This window comes from Macaca fascicularis, chromosome 12 (genome assembly GCF_037993035.2).
Source record: "Macaca fascicularis isolate 582-1 chromosome 12, T2T-MFA8v1.1".
Lineage (NCBI taxonomy): Eukaryota > Metazoa > Chordata > Mammalia > Primates > Cercopithecidae > Macaca > Macaca fascicularis.
Genome location: NC_088386.1, coordinates 114,649,932 through 114,670,500, shown reverse-complemented (window position 1 = coordinate 114,670,500; position 20,569 = coordinate 114,649,932). Strand labels below are relative to the sequence as shown.

The following is a 20,569-nucleotide window of genomic DNA, read 5'->3' as shown; positions in this document are numbered from 1 at the left end:
GGGTTTCACCATGTTAGCCAGCCTGGTCTCTAACTCCTGGCCTCAAGTGATCCACCCATCTTAGCCTCCCAAAGTGTTAGGATTATAGGCATAAGCCACTGTGCCCAGTCCATGATACTGTTTTTGTTGTTGTTGTTGTTGTTTTGTTTTTGAGACAGAGTCTCAATCCGTAACCCAGGCTGGAGTGCAGCAGCGTGACCTCAGCTCACTGCAACCTCCACCTCCCAGGTTCAAGTGATTCTCGTGTCTCAGCCTCCTAAGCAGCCGGGATTACAGGTGTGCACCACCATGCCTTGCTGATTTTTATATTTTTAGTAGAGACAGGGTTTTGCCATGTTGGCCAGGCTAGTCTCGAACTCCTGACCTCAGGTGATCCGTCTGCCTCAGCCTCCCAAAGTGCTGGGGTTACAGGTGTGAGCCACTGCGCCTGGCCCATGATACTGTTTTTAAGCCCCACAGATGAGATGTGCTTCTGGCCCCCCATTACTCCCTGTTCAAAAACTAAAGTCGCAAACACAAAAATTTGGTAAAAATGCATTAGAGTTCTTAAGGCCATTAATGACTTGAGTAGTTAATCTCTTTATAATCTTTAAGAGACAAAAGATGAGCATCTAACAATGATCTATACAGCCACACTTACCTAGAGATCACGGCCACCGATTCGCTAGGGGTGACAGCACTTAATGAGGAGCACTCTGAGTCTCCTAGAGGAAGGAAGAACAGAGAAATTCTGACTAGAAAAGGCTGCAGCACAAGCTTACCAAGCCTAGGCAACTCTTCCTTGAATATCCTGGGCTCAACCCTTCTTGGGGAGCCATAAGCACCACCCTGCTGCTTTGCCTTCCTCAACAGAAGCAAGGGGAAGGTAAGACCAGTGGGACAGGAGGACTAGAGACCAAAGTCCTCTAGAAGGCACTACCTCCCTCTTAAGAACCCCAAACAAATGACTGATGTAGGTAATGTGAGTCAAGGACCTAGTACATAATTGTTAGCCCCCTGCCCAAAATGTCATAACCAACTCCTAGTTGGAAGTGAAAGGGTTCCCTACTCACCCTCTTCCTCTTCATTCTCATCATGGCTACAACAGTCTTCCAAACCATCTACTAGTTCTTCTTCTGTATCTTCAGTCTCAGCCTGATCTGGCTGGAGGTCAGTAGCTGAACTAAAAGAAAGAATCATGCCCCCAGCCTAGTCAACTCCATCAAAGAGGTCACAGTTAGATTCTCATTCCTTCATCATCTCCCAGTATTTGCCCCTTCTCCATTACCAATCTGCTACGTCTTGCCTGGACCTCACAACTCATTTCTCTTGTCTTCAAAGCTTAGGTCTAGGCATAGCTCCTCAACCTTACATCTCCCATTCTGCAAAGAGGCACTATGTTTTCCATTTCTTTGGTGTCCCTCATAGCATATAAGTACAACATTCTACATCTAAAAAACCATCAATGGGTATCTGGTAATTGACTTGAAATGTCCCTAGGCCACTCTCTGGGAACTCAGAAGAAGGCCTTAGTGGACCAAGTTTCCAGGAAAATAACAAAATACAAGAGAAGGAGCCAACTATGTGCGTGCCCTAACTATAAATGGCTGTCATGCCAAGAATGTCTGAAAACCTGATTTGGTTTGGAAAAAGTAGGAAAGTCACAGGCTTCAACACTTGGTGTTCACAATTCTTATTTCTCTCCTGGTTTTTACTTAAAATAGGGGTTGACGAACTCTTTCTCTAAAGGACCAGAAAGTAAATATTTTTGTTTGCAGGCCAGTCAGTTTATCACAACTACTCAGCTCTACCATTGTAACAAGAAAGCAGCCACAGACAACTGCAAATGAATGGACAAGGCTGCATTCCAATAAAACTTTATTTACAAAAGCAGGCAACAAGCAAGATTTGGTCTGCAAGCTGTAGTTTCCCAACCCTTGCCCTGAAGTGAAAACCAAAAATTCTAGGGCAGCTAAAAACTAAAACCTTCAGAGGTACAGGGTCAATGCCATCCCAAATTATGGTATATACATTCTACTGCTCTAAATGAACCAAAAACATTATCCAACGTACCTAATATCCCTATCAGATGAGTCCAGCTCCCTGGCCTCCTCAGGTCTCTCCTTCTCAGACTGGCCCAGCTGGATGGAAGAGAGGCGGGTGGCCACGTTGGCTATGCCAAGAGTTTGAGGAGAAGGGGGACCTGGAGCTTTGCCTTCTCCAAATGGTGGGGGGTCAATTACAGATTCACAGGCAGGGCTGTGATTGAGCCCACTGGCATGTGAGGCAAGGAGGTGAATGCTGATACGTTTGGTACAGAAGACTGTATTGTCCAACCCCAAGGTATCTGAGGCACCAGGGAGGACCCGACCAACCAATCCAGCATCCTCCTGAGGAAACTGCTGATTTACCACAGGAGGTTTCCACCGCCTGCTCCTGTTGAGGACGTTCCACTGGAAGCTGGGGTTCAGGAAACTAGACTGTTCAAACTGGCAGCCTTGCCTCGGCATCTTCTCAAAGCCTCTTGCAGTCAATTTCCTTACGGCCTCAGTGAACCGAATCTCCTTAGTTGGGGCCTGGGAATCAGAGTTGTCATCCAGAGCACAGGAAAGTGGCTCTGCCCTCATGGCTAAGTTATTCCGGTTATACCAGGAAGAGGCAACACTGGTGGTGGATGTGTCATGGGAGTTAGGGGTAGACAAGGCGATATGGGCACTGGCATCAGCTAGGACACTGCCAATGCTTTTGGGCACCTTATGGTCAACAGGCTGCGGTGCACAGTCTCCAGTACCCCCTGAATGATGCCAGGAGACAGGCTGGATCTTGGGTGGCGATACTGGCTTCAGGCCCTCTGTGGTCTGCAATAAAGGCACTTGCGTGCTATTTGGCCGCATGAAGGAATTATTATTCAGCATGGGCTTATAGGAGGAAGAGAGTGGAGATGGGATCTTCCCTGAGATGGCAGACGCCAGGCTCTTCCCTGAAGGGTTTTCCCCAGCCGCTGCCAAGCAGAGGTATGGTTCTGTGGATGAGGAGGCCATGGGCTGGGCCATGGGGAAGACCATGGAAGAAGTGGCCTTGTCGGCAGTGAGACTGACAGGGAGGCTCTTTTGAGGGAGAGAAAAAGGGCTTTTTTCTGATGGGCTCGAACGCAAGCAGAAAGACTCCAGTTGCTGGTAGGGTTTGTGCCTATAGCTGGAGCGGCGGTATAGGAGGGTGCTGTTGAACAAGTCCGGGAGAGAGTGTAGGTAACAGGAACTGCTGTGGCCTGCAATGACAGCCGTGGTCCCAGAGCTACATAAAGTGCTAGGGCAAAAGAAATATGCTGGCTGGGGTGGGATGCCCAAGAGGGCTGGGCCCAACCCTGCTGACAGTGTCTCCACTTGCTTCTTTTCCAGCTTCCAGATTGGCTTCACTTGCTGATGGGCCTGAGGCCAGACTTTGCCCTCTGAGGGTTTCTCAGGTGGCGTGGCAGACACTGTGCCTGAGGGACCACTCTGCTTGAAGCTGTTTTTCTGGCGGAGGCCAATACTGTAGTGCTCTGCTCCTGCTGAGGCCATGAGGGGCCCACATCATGGCCACACGGTCCCATGGCCTGGCTCAGGTAAGGTGCCACACACCTCCGGTAGTAGCAGCTGCATCCTTGAAGTCCGTCAGTCTGAAGGGGAGAGAAATGATAGGAAATGTTACAGCGCCAGGAGGACGGATACCATGCTACAGTGGTCCTCAGGTAAGCAGTACAGTCCCACTTCAGCATTTTTGGGCAACCAGTCTTGGTCGTCATTTGGGGCCCTGGGAGAACACTAGATTTCCAGGGAGCTTCCAGTGGTCTTCCTATTGCCCTCATATGATCAAAGTTGGCTTCATTAAGGACTAAGACACTGAGGTGCCACCACCACTGTGAGGCCATTCATGAGTCCGCACTCTGTCACTCAGAAAGTTTTTCTCTCTCTCCAACAAAAAATACATCTTTCTGCCTCACCGCCCACAACTTTCCATGAGGGGCTACCTTCCCTCACCCAAAACCAGTGTGGCTAGGAATAAAGCAAATGTGGAGAGAGAAGAGTATCTTCCTTCTCATCAATCAATTCTGAAAGATGAAAGATTATTCGAGTCCAGGTGAGACAGTTCACACCTGTAATCTCAGCTTGACCCCAGGAGTTCAAGACCAGCCTACCCAATATGGCAAAACCCCATCACTACAAAAAATTAGCTAGGCATGGTGGCATGCACCTGAAGTCCCAGCTACTAGGGAGGCTGACATGGGAGGATCGCTTGAGCCTGGGAGGTGGAGGTTGCAGCGAGCCGAGATGGTGCCATGTACTCCAGCATGGGCAACAGAGTGAGACCCCATCTTAGAAAAAAAAAGGTGATCTGAAAAACTCATTTTACATCTACTGCTCCCTAAATCAACTCAGCTGCCTCTGATTTAGTCTGCTTTTCACGGTTAAGTAGGACAAGTTCAGATAGGAGAACAGAATTCCCTTGCTGACCCCAGAGTTTATTCTGGAGCTGAGACAGCAATTTCATCTCTTGCTAATTATACAGGCTTAAATTCCATCCTGTGTGTTGGTGGGAAAAAGAAGAAAGAAAATTGAACTAAACACCAGCATTATTTTTACTTAAAGTGACTTTATTTCCAGCAGCCGTACTGGGACAGGAGAGTTCAGGGAGTAAGAAGAGGACAGAAGCTTTCTTCACTCCGAAGTCCGGGCTTAAGTTTGGGCTTATCTCAGGGAGGAAGAGCCTGTCTCTTGCATCTTCTCAATCAGTGTTTGCTTTAATACAAAACCTCTAAGCCAGCCTTCTGGGTCTCAAACTGTCTGTTCAGCATGGTCACTTACTTTCTAAATCAAATTCACAAAATATTCTCCAATTTTCACAACTGTAGGGAAAGGTAGGCCTGCTTTCATGGCAGCACCTGGGGGGAAATAACGAAAACTGTAAAAAGTCATTCGTGGCCAGGCACAGTGGCTCACGCCTGTAATGCCAGCACTTTGGGAGGCTGAGACGGGCAGATCACTTGAGCTCAGGAGTTTGAGACCAGACTGGGCAACATGGCAAAACCCCATCTCTACAAAAAATACAAAAATCAGCCAGGTGTGGTACATGCCTGTGGTCCCAGCTACCTGGGAAGCTGAGGCATGAAAAACCTTGAGCATGGAAGGTGGAAGTTGCAGCAAGCCAAGATAGCACCACTGCTCTCCAGCCTGGGTGACAGAGTGAGACCCTGTTTCACAAAAAAAAAAAAAAAAAAAAAAAAAAAGGTTGGGTGCGGTGGCTCACGCCTGTAATCTCAACACTTTGGGAGGCCAAGGCAGGTGGATCACAAGGTCAGGAGTTCAAGACCAGCCTGGCCAGCATGGTGAAACCCTGTCTCTACTAAAAATATAAAAATTAGCCAGGCGTAGAGGCGGGTGCCTGTAATCCCAGCTACTTGGGAGGCTGAGGCAGGAAAATCGCTTGAACTCGGGAGGCGGAGGTTGCAGTGAGCTGAGATTGCACCACTGCACTCCAGCCTGGGCGACAGAGTGAGACTCTGTCTCAAAAAAAAAGAAGAAGTAGTAGTCATTTGTCTGGGGTAATTCTGAAAGGAATCCTGACATCCTCATCAAGTGTTTTCAGAGTAGCTAGAGGGAAAGAATTAGAGAGGTTTTGTTTTGTTTTGAGACAGGGTCTTGCTCTGTCACCCAAACTGGAATGCAGTGGCGCAAACATGGCTCACTGCAGCCTCTGACTCCTGGACTCAAATGATCTTCCCCTTTCAGCCTCCTAAATAGCTGGGACCACAGGCATGCACCACCACACACAGTTGATTTTTTTTGTTATTGTTAAGATAGGGAGTGGCAGTATCTCACTATGCTGCCCAGGCTGGTCTCAACTCCTGGCCTCAAGTGATCCTCCCATCTCAGCCTCCCCATAAACTGGGATTACAAACCTGTGCCACTGAACCCAGCCCTAAGAGAGATGGTTTTTTCACTTAAGTAATATTTAAAACGCAAAAATTGAGAGACTACCTTGTATTTTGATTAACAGAGTAATGGCCAAGGAAGATCTAAGATTCCTGTCTACAGCTACGAATGAATACCACCAACAGACAGACTGCAGAAGCCACGGGATGTCGCCCTCTTTACCTGCAAAGGCTGACCTACATGGACTCTTTCTCAAGGAGAGTACAAAAAATCACAACGCAGCACTGCCAATATTCAAAATGATAGTGGGCTAAGAACAGCATAAATGCTAAAACTGGATTTTGAAGCCAGTTACCTCAAAATGAGGTGACAGAAAATGGACCACCACACAAATCCAAGCTATGGAAATACCGTGCTTGGAACAATTACAGAGTTTGCTTATGGTAGAGAAGCATAGAGACAAAGGGAAAAGTCAAATCCTGCCAATCACTTCACAAGACTACACGCACACATGCATGTGTATTATGTACACTCAACATATTCACAAACCCTCACTTAGTCCTCTTTCAGGAATCCACATCTTCCCCACCAATGCAACACAACAGACATACCAAAGTGATAGGAGAATGCCTAAGGAAATGAAAACTCAGGCTGGTCCCCCTGAAAAACAGCCCCACTATTGATTCCCACGTGCATCAAGCTAGCTCAGCTCTTCATTCCCTTACCAGTGCTGTCCCTGGAGCCCTTTCTTCTTCTTCACCCAACTTAAAAAAATCAGCTGCAACATGACCTAGGCAGTCTTCTCTGACTCCTGAGTTTGAACAGGATGCCTCACTTCTCTGCATGCCACCATCACTGCTCACAGAACATTAGCTTCAATAATGAACTAACTCATCAGACTAGGAGCAAGGAGCACATTCTCCTCCAGCTGATGTCCCCAACACAGTAACTGATACACAGGAAGTGCTCAATATTCTGTTGAGTAAACAAACTGGAAAAGCACAGTAAATGAAGGGGAAACAAACTCGAATACTAGTTTGGGCACCTAATGAATGTCTGGTACCATGCTAGGCATTTTATTCATATTATTTCATTTAATCCTAAAAAAAACCTTACATTCACTTTACTGATGATGAATCCAAGACTCAGAAAAGTTAAGTAACTTTTCTATAATTAAATAACCAATAAGTAGTAATGCCTAGATTAAAACTCAAATCTGTCTGAGTCTACAGTGCCTATTAAATGGAATGAAACACATACTTAGACTCTATCCCCTCCATTATCTCTAATCTTTAGGTACGAGACAAAAGCCAGGCTGGAAACACTCCTCCATGTTTATACCAAGGCCCTTTGTGGAAAATCTCTAAAAGCACATCACTGACTTTTCATCATCACCACAGCCGATCAGTCCCCCTCTCCCTTGTAGCCACAGGCACCCACTGCACAACACTTCCTTTTGCACACACTGCTCAATGTTTGCCTTGCTACATCCCACCACATGAACCCTCAGTGCCAAACACAAGAACACAAGTAGCCCAACACCTAGCTGGTTTGGCTTTTAATCCAAAAGAGGAAGAGGGAGGCCAAGAATACACGCCTACCCTCCTCAGAAGCTGCAGGTGGCCTGCTCCCAGATAAAGTGTTAAACAACACACCTGGGCAGGTACTAGAGTAGCGTGAATTCTCTTCTCTCTAAGGTATTCCAGATCTCATATCTCTGCAATAGTCATTTCCCACTTCTTGTCTCCTCTCATAGTCCCTATATGGTTTGCATTTGTGTCCCCACCAAATCTCATGTTGAGTTGTAATCCCCAACACTGGAGGAGGTGACTGGATCATGGAGGCGGATTTCCCCCTTGCTGTTCTCATGATAGTGAGTTCTCGTGAGATCTGGTTGTTTAAAAGTGTATAGCACTGCCCCACTTTCTCTCTCTCCTGCTCCGGCCATGTGAAGACATGCCTGCTTCCCCTTTCACCACGACTAAATGTTTCCTGAGGCCTCTGCAGCCATGCTACCCATACAGCCTGCAGAACCATGAGCCAATTAAACCTCTTTTCTTTATAAATCACCCAGTCTCAGGTATTTATTTATAGCAGTACTAGAATGAATACAGTCCTCACAATGTGTAGTATAGCAAGTTGGAGAAGGGCCACCTGTCTTCCTAAAGAAATATGTCTGGACTCAAGGGCCAACAAGCAGGTGAGAGGACGTTTCTGTAACTCTCTTTCTGGGAAATACTTCCAAAGCTAGTTAAGAGATACCCAGGGTTGGATAAGATGGCTGTGTTAGGAATTGCCAAGCAAAGACAAATTTGTTGCATCTGCAGAGAGTAACTTCAAGAATGCCAAGTAAACAGTATCACTCGCAACAGTATAAAATACAAATGCTGCAACCTAGTTTCAGTGTTTGAGGTTCAGTAGTGTCACTTTAAGACAAGGAAATGATGGTTGCTAAAAACAACTTCCTTCCTTCTCTTTATAGAGATTCTTAATGAGATCAAAACCTCAAATGGTTGGGAAGCAGAGGCCTAACTAAAGCACTCAGGCAGCCTGGGTCCCAGACCCCCAATCACTGCCACAGGTCATCTTTTCCAGTATCCTGCCCACTGCTTTAAAGGAATGCAAGTGACAAACTTTAAAAAGCTTCTGAAGGCCCAAAGTCTAAGAAGTGAAGGAAGTTGGCCGGGCACGGTGGCTCAAGCCTGTAATCCCAGCACTTTGGGAGGCCGAGATGGGCGGATCACGAGGTCAGATCAGGACCATCCTGGCTAACAAAGTGTAACCCCGTCTCTACTAAAAAATACCAAAAAATAAAAATAAAAACTAGCTGGACGAGGTGGCGGGCGCCTGTAGTCCCAGCTACTTGGGAGGCTGAGGCAGGAGAATGGCGTAAACCCGGGAGACGGAGCTTGCAGTGAGCTGAGATCCGGCCACTGCACTCCAGCCTGCACGACAGAGTGAGACTCCGTCTCAAAAAAAAAAAAAAAGAAGTGAAGGAAGTGAGAACCTTGTTTCAAAAGCTAACATAGTGAGTTCTGCCATAAAGCCAAAGTCCAGAGAGGCAAATAATGTCTGGCACCCAGACCCTACCGACAGAACATACTTAGAGGGCAATTTTCAGCAAAGTCATCAAACCTATTCCCTGTGATATACTCTGGGCTCCTAAGATGACGTCTGGGAGACCTTTCTGCCAGTGTCCCTTATATTTCTAAGTGTTCTGTGATAATGCACACTTTGTGTATATATGCGCCTCTAGGGTCCAAAAAGCAGACTGCTCATCTCCCAGGAAGTATTTTAGGAAGAAACATCAAAAGAAAGATAACAGGAGAAAAGGTATTTATATATGTAGAAACCTATGTACTGGCTACTAATGGAAGCCCATTTCAAAAACTCCCAACTTAAACAAAGCTAAACTTATAAAGAGTAATTGCTGACTACGTAAATTACAAAGGATTAACTACATATTTATACTACTTAAAGATAACTCAAGGCATTCATCCTTACTCTCTGTTACTAAGTCCAAAGGATCCACCATCAGCTGACCCTCCAATCAGCAGCTTGCAAGGAACTTACTTTAGGGGCCAATAAATTGACCTCACCTGAAAAATAATATTTTGAATAATCTAACATTTTATGGAGCAATGATCTAATGTGTTTCTTGTTCCTACACATGATCCCTAGGGAGCAGGAGGGCTTAACGGGCAAACAGCTTATAAACACTAAGCTATAGCCGGCAGAGTTCAACTTTAGAAGAAAACAAGCCTATTTCTGTAGCTAAGTTCCTCAATCTAGGTCCTCCTCACAGTCAGGCTACATGAGCAGCTACCACCTCGTGGTGACTCATGACAATCAGAGCACAGATCAGTAGTGAATCACATGCAACTCTGAAACAGAATAGCTGGAACGTTGGGGGAAAGACAAGAGAGAGGAAGTACCACACCCCCATTGAGTAGTTGTGGGAGGTGAAGTTACAAATTCACATAAAGCACATAAAAAGCACAGGGGCTCCCAGTAAACATTTGCAGCATGGTAGTTACAACTCTCATTCTCACTGGCTCCAAATGATCTATCTCCCCTCTGCCCCTTCATAAGCTGTGATGAAGGTGGAAAAATACAAGGAATAGGCAACAATTATTCCACTACAAAACTTCAGCTAGGACAGGTAATGTTCTTTTGTAAAAGATAACTGTCTTGCTATTTGGGAGCTTTTGTGATTTTTTTTTTTTTTTAAACAGTCTCACTCTGTTGCCCAGGCTGGAGTGTAGTGGTGCAATCTCGGCTCACTGCAACCTCCACCTCCTAGGTTCAAGCAATTCTCCTGCCTCAGCCTTCCAAGTAGCTGGGATTACAGACACCCGCCACCACGCCTGGCTAATTTTTGTATTTTTAGTAGAGACGGGGTTTCACTATGTTGACTAGGCTGGTCTTGAACTCCTGACCTCAAGTGATCCACCCACCTCAGCCTCCCAAAGTGCTGGGATTACAGGTGTGAGCCAACATGCCCAGCTGATTTTTTTTTTTTTTTTTTTTTTTGGACAAGGTCTCCCTCTGTCACCAAGGCTGGAGTGCAGTGGTGCAGTCATAACTTACTGCAGCCTAGGACTCCTGGGCTCAAACAACCTGCCCACCTCAGTCTCCTGAGTAGCTAGGACTACAGGTGCACATCACCATGCCTAGCTATTTTTTACTTTATTTTATTTTTATAGCAATAGAGTTCCACTATGTTGCCCAGGCTGGTCTCAAACTCCTGTCCTCAAATGATCCTCCTGCCTTAGCCTCCCAAAGTTCTGGGATTATAGGCATGAGCCACCACACCCAGCAGAAACTATTTTAAATGTTACCTGTTAATAAAAGCAGCCAGAGCTCCTTGAAAAATGGCTGATTACAGGGTTAGGGCAGGGAGAGCAGGAGACGGGCCTGGAATATTTTGTGCTGCCAAAAAGTAAGGAAGTGGTCAAAATTTGATAGAGACATGTCAAAAGACCATAGATACAGGTAACATCATACTTAATAGTGAATTATGAGATGCTTTTCCTCTAGGATTAGGAATAAAATAAGACAAAGGATGTCTACTCTCTCCATTTCTTTTTTATTTTATTTATTTATTTACTTTGACATGGTGTCTCGCTCTGTTGTCCAGGCTGGAGTGCAGTGGCACAATCTCAGCTCACTGCAACCTCCGCCTCCCGGGTTCAAGTGGTTCTTCTGCCTCAGCCTCCCGAGTAGCTGGGACTACACGCATGTGCCACCATACCCAGCTAATTTTTTTTTCTTTCTTTCTTTCTTTCTTTTTTTTCTTTTGTATTTTTAGTAGAGACGGGGTTTCACCATATTGGCCAGGCTGGTCCTGAACTCCTGACCTCGTGATCTGCCCGCCTCGGCCTCCCAAAGTGCTGGAATTACAGGCATGAGCCACCATGCCCGGCCTCCATTTCTATTAGACCCTATACTAGAACTTCTAAGCAGTGTGACATGGCAAGAAAAAGAAATCAAAGATATACAGATTGGAAAGGAAGAAGTAAAACTGTCATTATTTGTAGGATATATGATCTTGTACATAGAAAATCCTGGCTGGGCACACTGGCTCACACCTGTAATCCCAATACTTTGGGAAGATGAAATAGAAGGATCACTTAAGACCATGAGTTTGAGAACAGCCTGAACAATATAGGGAGACATCATCTCTACAAAAAATTTTAAAAATTAGCATAAGCCTATAGCCCCAGCTACTTAGGAGGTTGAAGTGGGAGGATCACTTGAGCCTGGGAGGTTGAGGCTGCAATAAGCCATGATTGCACCACTGCACTTCAGCCTGGGTGATAGAATAAGACCCTGTCTTAAAAAAAAAAAAAAAAGAGAGAGAAAATCCTAAAACATTTACCAAATAAAAAATCCTACTAGAACTAATAACCAAGTTTAGTAAGGTCACATAATACACCATCAATATACGAACATCAGTTTTAGTTCTACATACTAGCAACAAACAAACAACATGTAAAAATGAAATACACAATTCCATTCACAACAGGATCAAAAAGAGTAAAGTATCTAAGAATAGGGACTTCTGGTTCCAAAATGGCAGTATAGAAGCAAGCTGGCTTCACTTTCCCTCACAGAAAACCAAACACAAATACACAGCACCAAGATTATCACCAGCAAAATCCCAGAACTCAAATATGAAGAGGAGACAGTTCCTGGGACCACAGAGAAGGGAAAAAATTCTGACAAAGTGGTAAGAAAACTGAACTTCCACATCTGCAGCATCCCCTCCCTCAATCTTCCTGGTACCAAGGACATAGAAAACCTGCCCCCAACTCACAATTTCTAAACTGGAAAAAGTGAGATTGAGATAGACAACCAGGTTGGGTGCACTGGCTCACGCCTATAATCCCAGCACTTTGGAAGGCTGAGGCGGGCAGATTACCTGAGGCCAGGAGTTTGAGACCAGCCTGGCGAACATGGCAAAACCCCATCTCTACTAAAAATACAAAAAATTAGCCGGGCATGGTGGCAGGCACCCATAATCCCAGCTACTCGGGAGGCTGAGGCAGGAGCATGGCTTGAACCTGGGAGGTGGAGGCTACAGTGAGCCAAGATCATGCCATTGCATTCCAGCCTGGGCAACAAGAACAAAACTATGTCCCCCGCCGCCAAAAAAAAAACAGACCACCAGCTTCCCTGTCCATGCCTCAACCTACAGAAAGCATCAAGAGTGCCTAAAGAGAGAGAAATATCCCTGAAGACAGCCAGAAACAAAGCAAGGAGGTAGGACTATCATACTCAGTCCTGGACTCTGCTCTGTAACTCAGCCAAAGGAGACACCAAATCAGAGTGGCTGTGCAGCAACACTACTCTCTATAGGAGGTATGTTCTACAGGTCACCTGGGCACAAACCCCTAGCCGGCCTTCCCACATTGCCAGGATATTCCTTTTGGGACCTCCTCCAATTGGGAAGGGCAGTGCTCCAAAGCAGGGGTCCCCAACTCCTGGGCCACGGACTGCTACTGGTCCACGGCCTGTTAGGAAACCAGGCCACATAGCAGGAGCTGAGCATTGGGCAAGCAGCATTACCATGTAGGCAAGTATTACTGCCTGAGATCCACCTCCTGTAGGCTCAGCAGCAGCATTAGATTCTCATAGGAGCGCTCACCCTATTATGAACTGCCCATGTAAAGGATCTAGGTTGCGTGCTGCTTATGAGAATCTAATGCCTGATGATCTGTCACTGTTTCCCATCATCCCCAGATGGGACCACCTAGTTGCAGGAAAACAAGCCCCAGGGCTCCCACTGAGTCTATATTATGGTGAGTTGTATTATTATTTCATTATATATTACAATGTATTAACAGAAATAAAGTGTACAAAAAAATTTAATGTGCTTGAATCATCCCAAAGCCACCTCCCCACCCACCCACCCCAGTCAGTGGAAAAACTGTCTTCCACAAAACTGGTCTCTGGTGCAAAAAAGGTTGGGGACCACTGCTCTAAAGCCAAGACAAACCTGGGGCCAAGATGCCATCTAGTGTTGAAAAAGAGGTAATGACCTAGTGATTTAACAAAAAAGATAGTCAACAGGTTAAGTTACAAAAAAATCTCTAAACAAACATATCCAATAACAACCGAAACAAGCCAGACAGAGAAGACTGGAATAAATAATCCTTCAGTGTAGAGATATATACATATATCCACATATCCACAAGAAATAACAGCAAACAGAGAACTATGACAAAGCAAGAAATGGACAAAGCAAGAAAACAGTGACTGACGCTAATGAAACAGTGATACATGAGCTCTCTAACCAGGAACTCAAAATAGCAGTTTTTTTTGTTGTTGTTGTTGTTTTTGAGACAGAGTCTCGCTCTGTCGCCCAGGCTGGAGTGCAGTGGTGTGAACTCGGCTCACTGCAAGCTCCACCTCCCGGGTTCACACCATTCTCCTGCCTCAGCCTCCTGACTAGCTGCAACTACAGGTGCCCGCCACCACGCCCGGCTAATTTTTTGTATTTTTAGCAGAGACAGGGTTTCGCCGTGTTAGCCAGCACAGTCTTCATCTCCTGACCTTGTGATCCACCCACCTCGGCCTCCCAAACAAAATAGCAGTTTTAAGGAAACTTGGTGATCTCCAAGATAACACAAAAGCAATTCAGAAATTTATCAGAGAAATTTAAAAAAGAGATTGTTAATAATAATGATGTTTAAAACAAATCTTAGAACTGAGAAATAAATTGCTTACCTGAAAAATTTACTAGACTCTTAACAGCACAATGGATCAAGCAGAGGACAGTATTAGTGAGCTTGAAGACAGTCTATCTGAAAATACACAGATGAGAAAAAAGAAAACAGAATGAAAAGCAACAAAGATAACCTATAAGACACAGAAAACTACCTCAAAAGACCAAATCTAACAATTATTGGTATTCAAGAGGGAGCTAAGCAAGACACAGGGGTGGCTTACTAAAAGAAATTAGCAGGCTGGGCACGGTGGCTCACATCTGTAATTCCAGCACTTTGGGAGGCCGAGGTGGGTGGATCATTTGAGGTCTGGAGCTCGAGACCTGCCTGACCAACATGGTGAAACCCTATCTCTATTAAAAATACAAAAATTAGCTGGGCATGGTGCACACCTGTAATCGAAGCTACAGGCGGCTGAGGCAGGAGAATCACTTGAACCCAGGAGGCGAAGGTTGCAGTGAGCTGAGATTGCACCACTACACTCCAGCCTGGGCAACAGAGTGAGACTCCATCTCCAAGAAAGACAAGAAAGACAAGAAAGACAAGAAAGACAAGAAAGACAGAAAGAAAGACAGAAAGACAGAAAGAAAGACAGAAAGAAAGACAGAAAGAAAGAAAGAAAGAATGAAAGAAAGAGAAAGAAAGAAAAAGAAAGAAAGAAAGAAAGAAAGAAAGAAAGAAAGAAAGAAAGAAAGAAAGAAAGAAAGAAAGAAAGAAAGAAAGAAAGAAAGAAAGAAAGAAACTAGTTACTGGTCTGCAAGAAATTTCACAAAAGGGGCCAGGCATGGTGGCTCACACCTGTAATCCCAGCAGTTTGGGAGGCTGAGGCAGGTGGATCACTTGAGGCCAGGAGTTTGAGACCAGCCTGGCCAAGACGGTGAAACTACATTTCTACTAAAACCAGAAAAAATTAGCTGGATGTGGTGGCACATGCCTGTAATCCCAGCTACTCATGAGGCTGAGGCATGAGAATCACTTGAACCCAGGAGGCGGAGGTTGCAGTGAGCTGAGATCATGCCTGGGTGACAGAGTGAGACTCTGTCTTGGAAAAAAAAAAAAAAGAAACAGAAATTTTTCCAAAACTTGAGAGAGATACATATATCCAACCTAGGCATATAATAATTAAACCTCTCAAGGTTCAAGGGCAAACAGAAGATTTTAAAAGGAGCAAGAGAAAAAGAAGCAAATACATATAAGGGAGCTCCAATTCATCTGGCAACAATATTCTCCTCAGAAATTATCCAAGTGAGGGAGTGAAACATTTCAAAGTGCTGAAAAAAACTGCCCTCCAAGAATACTGTATCCAGCAAAACTACTCTTCAAATATGAGAGATAAAGTCTCTTTCCCAGATAAACAAAAGCTGAAAGAATTCACTACCACCAGACCCGTCTTAGAAGTAATGCTAAAGAGAGTTCTTCAATTTGAAGGGGGGGAAAAAAACTAACATGCAAAAAGAAAACATTTGAAGGTATAAAATCCACTAGTAAAATTAGATAAATGGACAAACCCAGAATAGTCTAATACTCTAATTATGATATGCAATCTAATCATAATTCTAGTATGAAGCCCAAAAGACAAAATTGTCAAAAACAATAACAGCTACAGCAACTTCTTAAGAAATAGGCAAATAAGGCTGGGCACGGTGGCTCACATCTGTAATTCCAGCACTTTGGGTAGCTCAGGCAGGCAGGTCATTTGACGCCAGGTGTTCAAGACCAGCCTGGCCAACATGGTAAAACCCTGTCTCTACTAAAAATACAAAATTTAGCCAGGTGTGGTGGCGTGTGCCTGTAATCCCAGCTACCTGGGAGGCTGAGGCCGGAGAATTGCTTGAACCCAGGAGGTGGAGGTTGCAGTGAGCCGAGACCACACCACTGCACTCTAGCCTGGACGACAGCGTGAGACTTTGTCTCAAAAATAAAAAAGGCAATATGAAAATATGTAAATTGAGACACAAAAAGCTAAAATGTATGGGGGACAGAGTTAAAGTGTAGAAAGTTTTTATGGTTCTCAATTTGTTCATTTCTATTCTTTTGGAGTTCGAGACCAACCTGGGCAACATAGTGAGATCCTATCTCTACAAAAAAAAACCCACAAAAAATTAGCTAGGCATGATGGCACATGCTGGTAGTCCCAGCTACTTGGGAGGCTAAGGTAGGAGAAGCGCTTGAGCCCAGGAGATCGAGGCTGTGGTGAGCCGTGAATATACCACTACATTCCACACTAGGGGACAGAGCAAGATTCTGTCTCAAAAAAAAAAAAAAGTTATCATCTCTCAAAATGACTTGTTATAGGGTGGGCTACTTGGGAAGTTGAGGTAGAAGGATCGCCTGAGCCCAAGAAGTCGAGACTGCAGTGAGCTGTGATCATGCCCCTGCACTCCAGCCTGGATGATAGGGCGAAACCCCGTCTCAATAAAAAATAAAATAAAATAAAAATAACTACAAGCTGTTTTTTGTAAGTCTCACAATAACCACAGCGCAAAAACCTGTAATAAATCCACTAAAAATAAAAAGCAATTAATTAAACCATACTACTAGAAAAAACTACAAAAACAGTAAGAAAGAGGAATTACAAAGTAACCACAAAACAAGCAGTCAAATAGCAGTAGTTAAGTCCTTACTTATCAATAACAACACTGAATGTAAATGGACTACAAATAAAGGAAACGTGGTATATATACACAACAGAATATAATGGAGCCATAAAAAAGGAATGAAATCCCATCATTTGCAGCAACATGGATGGTACTGGAGGTCATTATGTTAAGTAAAATAAGCCAAGCACAGAAAGACAAATATGGCATGTTCTCACTCATATGTGGGAGCTTAAAAAAATGGATTTCAGAATATAGAGAACGGATTGGTGGTTATCACAGGCCAGGAAGAGTAGGGGGAAGAGTAGGCCTGTTTCAGGTAATGGAGCAAGAAGTAAGTCCATTTGCTTGAGTTGTTCACTGTTAAAATCCATTTCTACCAGTATAATTTCAAAGAAAAGTTGAAGTTGATTGGTGTGCTACCTGCTTTCTGGTCTGAGGAAAACCAAACTTCCCTTTAAGTAGTACTGAGGTTTTAAAAATGTTTTTTTTAATTTTGCAATTATCCCAGACTTGCAAAAAGTTACAAAAATAGTACAAAGAACTCCTGTTTACCCTTTACCCAGATTCATCAAATGTTAATACTTTACCACACTTGTTTTATTATTCATTCATATTCTCTCTCACATCTCTGTGTGAACCGGTTTTTGAAATGTTTGAGAGTAAACTGCAGACATGATACCCCTTTACATCTGAATACTTCCTAAAAACTTCCTAAATGTTTGCTAAAACCAGGATATTCTCTTATACTCAAAAAATTAACATTGATAATACTATAAACTATATTATTATCTACTATACAGACCTTATCCAAATATCACCAATTGTCCCATCAATGTCCTTTATCTGGCCCAGGATCACAAGCTGTATTCACCTGTCATATCTTTTTAGTCTCCTTTAATCTGTAATAGTTCTTCAGCCTTTATTTTTCTTTAATGAGCTTGATACTTCTGAAGAATACAGACCAGTTATTCTAAACAATGAAACTCAATTTGGTTTTGTCTGAAGTGATGATATATCCTTAGTGGCATCATATCATGAGGCCCATGTCAATTTGTACTATTACTAATGATATTATGTGCTTCATGATATGATGCACTTAAGGATATATCATCACTTCTGCAATTTCCAAACAAAAATGCATCATCTTGAATGTGTACCTGTACCCATTAATCAACCTCTCTAACCGGCCAGTGAATTTGTAAACTCTGGCTCAAGGTGAGTTCAAGGGAAGGCATACTACTCAAGCCTGGCAGATAAAGTTTAATGGAAGCACTTTCTCTGGGACCCATCAACACACAAGCTGGTAGGAGTTCTCCAATACTTAGAGGGAAAATGCTATTTAAATGTGATTCTGTGTAAAACCTCACATCCCAATAAAACACAAGTCCTTGTTGTGTCCTCAATGGAGAAAACAGTTGCTGTCAGCACCCAGCTGAGAAACAGGAACCTAGAGGCTGAGACAAGGATTTTAGGGCTAGAGTCAAGGAAACAAGGGAGCACTGTGGCAAGCTCAAGGGTTTCTATAACCACTGTTATTCAAAAGAAAAGAACATGTTATCTGTTAATCTCCTTGAACATAAGGTGAGAATGTCATACTCTAACAAAGTCATGCTAGAGGGAAGTGAGAGAACAGATCAATCACATTCCCCTCTTGTCCAATTAATCTTTCAGAGTCAGGGCCAAGAAATAAGCTGTAATTGCACAAAGAAGACTTCAATAAAAAATATTCAGGCACAAGGGGATCAAGGGGCTCTGTCCCTGGACAGGCATCCCCACAACACAGAAACTCCCGACATGCCTGTCATAATGATGCTTTCACCCTGACCTTAGCAGCTCTTCAGTTCCACTTAATCCATCAACAAGTCCTTCCAGCTTCAAATATATGTCTTTGAATCTGGCTATTCTTCCCCATTTCCACTGTCATTACCTTAGTCAAGCTACCATCATCTCTCAACTGCTGATTTCCTGGCTTCCATATCATCTACTTTCCAGACAGTGGCTACTCTTTTCAAAACACAGTACTCTTTTTAAAACACAGCTTAAGACCATCTGATGGCTCCAAGGACTATGTGATCCGATTCCTGACTCTCTGACCTTATCCAGAGCTACTCTTCCCCTCACGAGGAACGTTCCCACCCGTGGGTCTTTGAGGTTCCCTCTGAAACATTCAGATCTCTGAATGGCTCGCTTAGTTCCTTCACTCAGTATTCAGCTCAAAAGGCCTTCCTCGTCAACCCTATCTAATATGTCCTACCCCAATCATTTCTTATTTCATTACCTTGTTTTATTCCCTCCATTTCATTCCTCCACTATCTAAAATTATTATATGTTAATATTTCCTTACACTTGGCTCAAAAAAAAAAAAAAAGATGAACAAAGAAGCTGGTAATTTTTTTAAAAACTACCAATGAGATTGGAAAGAGACAAAGATGAGAGACTTATCTGTATATACCTTTTCCTATAATTTTAATTTCTTTTTGTTTCTTTGAGACCAGGTCACTTGGTCACCAAGGTTTGACCTCCTGGGCTCATGGTCCTCCTATCTCACCCTCCCAAGTAGCTGGAACTACTAGTGTGTGCCACCACACTCAGCTAACTTTTTTATTTTTTGTAGAGATGAGGTCTTGCTATCTTGCCAGGGCTAGTCTCAAACTCCTGGGCCCAAGTGATCCTTCCACTTCAGCTTCCCAAAGCACTAGGATTGTAGACATGAACCCCTACACCACGCCCTAATGTTAACTTCTGAGTTTTTAAATTTTTTTTTTTTTTAAATAGAGATAGAGTCTTACCATGTTGCCCCAGTTGGTCTCAAATTCCTGGCCTCAAGTGATCCTCCTGCCTCAGCCTCTCAAAGTGCTGAGATTACAGGCATGAGCCACTGGCCCTGGTTATTTTAAAACAAAATAAAAACTTCAATTCTTTATGCATTTCTTTGCTATCTATCTTCCAGAATGAAAGCTCTTTGAGCACAGGGACTTTGTTCAGAGTTTACGTATCCAGTCCTAGAATGGTAATCAGGGCTCATTAAATATTTGCTGAATAAACGAATGCATCTACAACAGCTATGACCAGCTAAGGGGGAAAAAAAAAAGTTTTTCACTCTCTTACGTAGTCACTCTTAACACAGCACAGAATATTTCACCTCTGGTCATCAAAATGTGTGTGAGGCACACACACCAAGGAATGCTCCAGAGGCAACAAACTGGATACCCTTTAATTCAATTCTGACACTCTCTACCTAAAGATAGCATCAGATCGCACAGGTTAAGGGCTCAGTACCACAAGGCTGCTTCCACTTCAGATGCCAACTGCAAGGCACAGGTTGTGACCTGTGCTTCTGATTGATTTGCTATAAATTGGTGTTCCCTGGCCAAGCGCGGTGACGCACACCTGTAATCCCAGCACCTTGGGAGGCAAAGGCAAATTAATTAATTAATTGGGGTAAACTGAAAACCCCCTCCTTTGAATTTGATCAATTTGTTAGAACAACTCACAGAACTCAGGGAAACACTTCACTTACATTTACCTATTACAGAGGATACAGATGAACAGCCACATGGAAGAGATACACGATGCATAGGGCAAGGGATGTGGGAAAGGGCTTGGAGCTTCTGTGCTCTTACCAGGAGTGCCAGGTACATTCATGTGCTCAACAATCCAAACCCTGTCCTTTCGGGTTTTTATGCAGGTTTCATTAATAGGCATGACTGAATAAATCACTGGCCATCAGTGGTCAGCTCAATCTTTGGTTCCACTCCCCTTCCCAGAAGTTGGGGGATGGAACTGAAAGTTCCAACCCTCTAATCACATGGTTGGTTCCCTTGGCAACCAGCCTACCATCTTGAGC

General features: G+C 43.9%; 1 protein-coding gene across 12 annotated transcripts in view; it reads right to left on the bottom strand.

The window, feature by feature from the left end:
- Positions 1–20,569, bottom strand: part of TTLL4 (tubulin tyrosine ligase like 4) — a 45,119-nt gene that overhangs the window by 13,491 nt on the left and 11,059 nt on the right. For 2 of the 12 annotated variants that reach the window (XM_065526104.1, XM_074010152.1), the window contains exons 2-6: positions 14,124–14,200; positions 10,733–10,823; positions 2,053–3,637; positions 1,053–1,162; positions 641–704 (exon numbers count right to left, since the gene is read on the bottom strand). In XM_065526104.1, coding sequence (XP_065382176.1) covers positions 641–704; positions 1,053–1,162; positions 2,053–3,539 — 1,661 coding nt within the window. In that variant the 5' untranslated portion in view covers positions 3,540–3,637; positions 10,733–10,823; positions 14,124–14,200. The remainder of the gene's footprint in view (positions 1–640; positions 705–1,052; positions 1,163–2,052; positions 3,638–10,732; positions 10,824–14,123; positions 14,201–20,569) is intronic. The other 10 variants (XM_065526105.1, XM_074010155.1, XM_005574311.4 and 7 more) reach the window with 5 other exon arrangements.